This window comes from Sinocyclocheilus anshuiensis, unplaced genomic scaffold, assembly GCF_001515605.1.
Source record: "Sinocyclocheilus anshuiensis isolate Anshui unplaced genomic scaffold, SAMN03320099.WGS_v1.1 scaffold481, whole genome shotgun sequence".
Lineage (NCBI taxonomy): Eukaryota > Metazoa > Chordata > Actinopteri > Cypriniformes > Cyprinidae > Sinocyclocheilus > Sinocyclocheilus anshuiensis.
Window position 1 is genome coordinate 102,597 of NW_015539907.1, and position 7,620 is coordinate 110,216.

The following is a 7,620-nucleotide window of genomic DNA, read 5'->3' on the forward strand; positions in this document are numbered from 1 at the left end:
CACAATTTGAGTTGAATTACTGAAATAAATGAACTTTTCCACGACATTCTAATTTATTGAGATGCACCTGTAAAACTATGAGTCAGAAACTATGAAACAAACTGGAGCAAATTTCTGTTATTAGCAGAAGCCAAAAAGTGAAACTGTCACCTTCAATTTTACAAACACGAGTGAGCATGTTTTCTCCTAGATGACATTTATAAATCCAGATCAATCCTACATGTAATGAGACAGGGAATTGTGACTGTCAGGTTAATGAGCAACTATAGCAACCTTTGTTCACACTAACACTTATGTATGAAGTATGAAGGTGTTCAGCAACAGTAATACTTTGTGAAAAGGGACACATAGACACATGCTGAGGAGTTGAAGGAACAGTTGGATGGTTAGGAATCAATACGGCTAATGATCATCTGTACCCTTACGCACTGAAATGGCCATGGTTCAGGATAAGGCTTCAGGTCAGTACCATCTCATGATACTGAAGCAGTCGTCATATTTTTTTGTTGTTGACGAAAATGTAGTGTAGACATAGTACAAAAGTTTTAGATGTCTTGTTTACTTTAAAATGATTAAATTGCCAATGAGAATTCAATGAGTCTTTCACAGTTCCGAAAAAGTTGTCATTGTTAGCAAGTGGACTACATATGTTAATAATAACCACAAACATCAAAAAATAGCTGATGACCTGATGGAGTTTAGCTCGAAATATGCAAATATATAACACTTTTAGGTATTCTAACTTTATTTCTAGCATCGTGTTCTGAAATAGGTCAGGCCGTAGTTTATAACGCAATACGTAACAGAAAGTGCATGTAAAGTTCTCAGTGTTGCCACAAGGGGTGCTGTAAACAGTCTTCTTTTATAGTCAGTTTTCTCTTTTAGGTCAACTATTGAAATAGTGACAGATTCATCAGTTGTTGATGGAATGGAAGCAGATCTGAATTGTAAGAAAGGGGCGGGGCTTACATAACAACAAGCTCTTAATTAAACTTCACCACAGAGAAATAAAGAAAAGAAACACGTATGGATGAATCATTTACAGTAAGATATATAAGATGCATTTAGAAAATAGATAAGGTGAATTTCCATTTTTTGCTAACTTTAATGCAATAGAGATTTGAAATTAACTGTAGCGCCCCTGTAGTACAGATCAATACATTGACTAAGCACCTAAGTATGTCTTTGTGTACTTGTATAAAAGTATGTTTCTGGCCTTGTTTAATAATAGAGCCAATAATAGAACAGTATGTAAGTGAATGCTTTTAAACCTATTTCCGACAAATTAAAAGTGCACTCAACACTTAATTTATAAAAAAAAAAATATATATATATATACAGTATATATATGTGTGTATGTGTGTTTGTGTAATCAAAAATGATAATAAAAATCTACTGAAACTCCCTTAGACAGTAATATTTTGTAAATCCAGAGTAAATCCACTTTGGTTAATGATTGCTTGTTTTATGTCTGGGTGTGTTTGACTTCTGTATTATGTACATTTCACTCAATCTACTGCTACTAGTTGGATAGAGGCTGATTATGTTCCTAGATGGTTTTTAATATGCACTTATGAGGTAATGGAGATCTTAATGACTCTGATGGTGTCTGCAAGGAAACAGTACCTCGGCGTGTTGTAGCTTCACTAATCGTCGTGTTGGCGTAAGACCTATTAGCACTCCGTGCTGGGCTAACAGTAAGGTGAACTTGAGCTTTGTATCTCCATGACACATGTAAACTGACAAGCTCTGCTCACTCCTGCCATCTTCTCCTCAGATATTCTGGCAGAACAGAACAGTCCATTGCTACAGGACCAGGAGGTCATGCCCTTCACCAGCTATCCCAGCATGCAGTACACCTCGGTGGAGCCCTCCATGTCATCACCATCATACTACTCCAGTCAGCACTGCTACCCACAGTACTGTGGGGAGGAGTGGTACTCTCCATCCACCGTGTTTGAGATGAGGAAAGGACCGTTGGAGGGAGGCTTTGATAATGAGCTGGACGAGTCTTGCCCTGTTGTCCCGACTGTGTGTAAAAGATCCAGACACGCAGCCCACTCCGGAAGGAGCAAAGGCGAGGAACTGTGTGTGGTCTGTGGAGATAAAGCATCAGGGTATCACTACAATGCACTCACATGTGAAGGATGTAAAGGTGAATGCCATAATTTACAGTATTTTTGCTGACATTTTCAGTCACAAAACATGTATTTCTGAACAAAGTTTTCATAAAGTTGGAAACCAAGAACCGGTTCTTATTCAGAATCAATTCTATAAAAAAATAAATAAATAGCAGGATTGAAAGTTTTCACACATTTCGGAACCACATACTAAAATACTCTTGTCAGTGATTCCAGCACCACTTACTGAATCAACAATGTGAAGCAGACAGTGTGTGCAGTCCAATTCCTGAACGACTGAATCTTATTATCTGATTCTACTTGTAAATCAAATCCATACACCAAAAACATACAGTGTGACCAGTGTAGTCCAATTCCTGAACAAATGAATCTTATATGCTGGTTCTTTGTAGAGAATCAAATCCATACAGTGTGACCAGTGTAGCCCAATTCCCAAATGATTGACTCTAATGAGTCAGCTCTTTTTAGTAAATCAGAAATATACAGCACAACCAGTATAGTCTGATTCCCAAACAAATTAATCTAATGAGTCAGTTCTTTTTAGTGAACCAAACACATATAGCTTACAACTTCAGTAGTCAACATTTGAAGTGGATCAAAACCTTTCATCAAAGTTGTCCTAAAACCTAAAAGCGTTCGTCTTAGGACAACTTTGATGAACTTTTTTGATCCACTTCAAATGCTGACTACTGTATATATGTGAGATCAGTATAGTTACTGACTGGTTATGTAACAACATGTAGTTAAAGAGTTTTTTTATCAGTAATATTTCATTTCTAAAAAATAAATCAATTAAATGTTGAACTATGTTATTATGATGCCTCTAATATGGCATTAAAAGTCATTTAAATCTTTTGCAAGAATTGTTGTACATTCATTTTTGTATTAATTATTCTCATAATTTGGCAATGTAATTTTTTAAAAACATTGGCTCAACCAATGGAATGAGTTCAGGGCTATTTGTTGATAGAGGCCAAGAAATTGCACATTTAACTTTAAATGCCAAATATAGCTTTGCATTTAATATATTTATTTGATATACAGTATACTGTAACAATGTACAGTTGCACCTTTGTTCTGTGACCTCGTTGTTCACCCTTGAACCTTCATAGATACTGTATATTGTATCCATTGGCTACATAGCTCATGAAGGACGTAATAATTGACATGGAACCCCATGTGCCAAATTTAGCTCTTTGGAAAATCATTGGCTGAATGACTGCAAGTGTAATTCCACCTGTGCATGGACAATGCCCAAAGGGCAGATGCTGGGCTATGTGTTCCAAGTCCCACTTGGCTGGGTTTGGTGCTCCTTCACGTTCAGTTTGGATTGGATTCCCTCTCAGCTTTCTGCTGAATAATGATGTAGGCAACCAGAGCCACATGCCACCATGCAAAGTTAATGTGTGTCATTGTGCTCATGGTGGAATAATTACCTGTTCCAAAAACAACTGCACATGTTTGTCTGCTGCCTAGAACTGAAAATCGAGCATCCAAGAGTATCTGTATTACAGTTCTGAATGTAATGTCTTAAACATTACACCATACCTTACATGGGCTGCAATTAACCTATTCCTTGATCTGTGTTTACAAAGTGGCCTTCTTGTTTCTCCTAATAGCTTAGACTTATACGGTAGCCAACTGTTGCTTCTAATGTTTTATTATGGTTTTCAAAATTAGAGAATAGTTAGATTCCTATAATCCCTGTAATACTTTGGCAATACGTACAAAAGTGAGTCATGCAAATAAGGCACTTTAAATTTGAAGCAATGTAATCTGCTCCTGAATGCTTTTGTATGTCTATTCTTGCCATCTGATCTGTCATCCACTGTGTCGAAGTGTAAAAACAACTGATAATATGATAGGGGAAAAAATTACTTATTTACCAAAACAGTGGATCTCAGGGAATTAATTTATGACACAAAATTTGAATTTGGGTCTGTTGATAGAGGTACAATGTTAAATGCTAAAAAAGCTAAATATCAATAATTAAATGCAATTGCTGTCCTTGTAAAACCATGAAAAATGCAAAAAGATGAACCCCCCCACAAACAAATGCATGAAACTACTGAAATTCAAGAGACATTTAGAAACCAACATTTTTCTATGTAGCCTATTTTAGAACTGCATATCGTTTGGGCTTTACAGTTCATGGTAATATTTATACATTTCGATGTTTTGTAAATGTAGCTTTCTCAGTTTTTTCTGTGTTGAGTCACTACATGATGGTCTATGAAAAATCTGGATCCTGATTCCCAATATTACAGTATACTATACGTGAAATGTGTGGCATATTGAACATGCTGTGCTATTTCTTCCAGGTTTCTTCAGAAGGAGTATTACAAAGAATGCTGTATATAAATGTAAGAGTGGAGGAAACTGTGAGATGGACATGTACATGCGCAGGAAATGCCAAGAGTGTCGACTCAGAAAGTGCAAAGGGATGGGCATGCTGGCAGAATGTGAGTAAGAGCACTGTAAACATTATAAAATGTGTTCCTGCTCAACTAATATATCAGCCCAAGAGTCATGCACATTGTGCAATCAGATAAGTCAGATCAGAAACTCTTGAACAGCAGTTTTTAATAACAGTTATTAACTGGCATAGTCAACTTAATTTATTTTCCAAAGAGAATGTATCTACAGAGGTACAATGTTCTATTTGGGCAACAAATGATATGAGATGGTTTGGGTTCAAATAATATTGATTTACTTGAGATAAAATATTAGTTTGTGGAAGTTGTATTTTCTAAGCTTCTGTAGCTCATGTATAGTGTATTGTTTTTTACATAAATATTTTTGAGGAATGAAACAGATAAAATATATATTTTTAAAAAATTGTTTCCAAGACTAATTTTTTCCCTTGATGAAAAGCTGTTTGCTTGTAAACTGTCAATCTTACCAATCTGTATCTAGTTTCTGTATCTATTTTGTTTTTGCATCCTCAGGCTTATTAACTGAAATCCAGTGCAAATCCAAAAGGCTGAGGAAAAACACAAAAGCCTCATCTGACGAAAGTATAGGGGATGATGTTGGTGATAGTAGAGATGCTAAACAAATTGTATCTACCACTAAACCCTCCAAGGTAAGAACACAGGTGCTGTCTGATTGGGTTATTATTATAATCCATGGTGAAAACTTCCACAAAACAAACTAAAATACTTGTCTTTTTGATTTGTGCAACTTTAAGTATTTGAGATACAGTTTACTTGGTGCCATGCTTGTTACAATATAACTTTTCAAGTATAATTGCAAACTAAGGGTGTTCTATGGCAACTTTATTGAAGTGCTATAAAAGGTTAAAGGGCAACCTCAATGATCCTCTTCACCGTCATTCTTCTCACTTTTGCTCACATACACGGTTACTTCTTAAAGATTATATTATGATCAAGGGTTGTAAAATGGCTGTGCAGGATCAAACTTTGGCTAGTTATTAAAAAATGACACCACCAATCTTTAATTATTATTTCACATAGCTGGATTCTCCATGATCCAAATTTATAAACAGGAATTTTGGCACATTTTCTCATTTCAGGAGAATATAGAACTGAGCCAAGACCAACAGGCTTTAATAAGTTATATAGTTGATGCTCACAACAAACATCGCATCCCTCAGGATATGGCGAAAAAACTGGTATGTCTTCTCGAAAATCAAAAAACAACCCTCTCATTTTAGATCAGCTTTTTAAGTCTTTAAATCTTTTTATGATTCTTTAATGCACAAAGCAGCCAAATGCTACTGTTAAAATCAGCAAACAGCAAGAACCTGTTCTTATCACTGTTAAAACATTATGTAACCAAGGTTATCTCCACCCCAATGTCGTAAAACAGTGGCTTATTTGCATGCTTTTTTCCTCCTTCCAACCTGTCCACAGCTACAAGAGCAATTTAACGCAGAAGAAAACTTCCTTCTACTGACCGAAATGGCAACTAGTCATGTTCAAGTGCTGGTTGAGTTCACAAAAAATATACCAGGTACTGTTTTTCAAATTCTACAACAGTTATTTCGCTAGCAGGATCTATACCACTTGTATGAAAATAAAATAAATTCACATAGTTCAAGAAAACACTTTATATGACAGCAATGTCCTATGAGGAGGATGCAATAACTCTGGCAGTTCTAAGCAAACATATTTGCCGCATTCTTGTTTTCTGAGCAGGTTTTCAATCTCTGGATCATGAAGATCAGATTGCTTTATTAAAAGGTTCCGCTGTAGAGGCAATGTTCCTGCGCTCAGCCCAGGTTTTCTCCAAGAAACTGCCCAACGGACACACAGAGGTACTAGAGGACAGGATCAGAAGGAGTGGTGAGCTCATTATTTGGATTGCAGCATAATTTACAGCACGATTCATGGCTTTTATGGAGCGTTCAAAGGAATCATGACTCTGGGACTGGGTTTCAAACTAGTATGCCACGTATTTGTTGAGCCCCAGAACAAAGTCCATAAAGTTCACTAGGCACGTTACATTAATAATGTATCTGTCCGCCCTAAATAACGACAGGAAATTTGCCATCTTGATAATCCCATGGTGTACATTACATGTGTAAAAGGACACTAAAGTCCAAATGGTTCCGGTTTCACAGAAGTCTAAGCACTGGATGGCTGCCAGGACAGCACAAAGAGGAAAGCCCTCATATAGTTAGACAATATCATATGCCTTATAACATGTAATCAGATTTTGTAGAAGAGCTGTGGTTAAAGAAGGATGCATGATCAATTCAGTCTCTTAAAAGCATCTTAAGCCCTCCAACATTGCACACTGAATCACCTTTATTTCAAAGATAGTTGCTTTCAGCCTCTCAATATTTGAAAAGCCGTGACAGACGTCCAGATGGTAATATTTCTAAACAGGCAGATGAATGCAGAGTGGCATCGACTGTTTGAATCCATCACTCTTTTTCCCTGCAACACAGGCTCAGGAATATTCACGCAAAAGGCCAGCGAGGAGGAAATAGACGCACTGTCTAAAGAGACTATTGTTCTCTATCTAAACATCGAGAGGCCTATTGTCCCACTCTCTGGCTCTCAGCACCTCTGACATTTCTCTGGCGTGAAGCCTTCGTGATGCGTCAGGTTTTTTTTTTGCTCCCTCATTTTTTGGGGAAAGTTATGACAAAGGTTATCCTTTCATCTGAAGGGAAATTAATGAAACCATGAAAGGAGTCTGCGTGCTGCGATCAATTCATCTCTTGGGGGTGGTGACTGTTTGTATGTACTGAGTTTTTGAAGAGTTCGTTACACCCCAGCACTGTTTTTATTTAATATGAACATTTTGGTAAGCTGAATTAAGTCATGTTTTTAAAGGGGTCATATGATGCTATTTTAACGATCATTATTTTGTGTATTTGGTGTAACAGAATATGTTGACATGCTTTAATGTTCAAAAAACACATTATTTTTCAAATACTGTACATTATTGTAGTTCCTCTATGCCCCGACTCTCTCAAACGCGTCGTTTTGTACAAAGCCCCTCCTTC

The 7,620-nt window shown here is 36.7% G+C and overlaps 1 protein-coding gene across 4 annotated transcripts in view; it reads left to right on the top strand.

The window, feature by feature from the left end:
• Positions 1–7,620, top strand: part of LOC107686236 (bile acid receptor-like) — a 19,026-nt gene that overhangs the window by 6,548 nt on the left and 4,858 nt on the right. For 3 of the 4 annotated variants that reach the window (XM_016483150.1, XM_016483149.1, XM_016483153.1), the window contains 6 exons: positions 1,778–2,155; positions 4,463–4,603; positions 5,090–5,226; positions 5,677–5,775; positions 6,017–6,116; positions 6,302–6,448. In XM_016483150.1, coding sequence (XP_016338636.1) covers positions 1,778–2,155; positions 4,463–4,603; positions 5,090–5,226; positions 5,677–5,775; positions 6,017–6,116; positions 6,302–6,448 — 1,002 coding nt within the window. Of the gene's footprint in view, positions 1–313; positions 462–1,777; positions 2,156–4,462; positions 4,604–5,089; positions 5,227–5,676; positions 5,776–6,016; positions 6,117–6,301; positions 6,449–7,620 lie in introns of those variants that run through there. The other variant, XM_016483152.1, reaches the window with a different exon arrangement.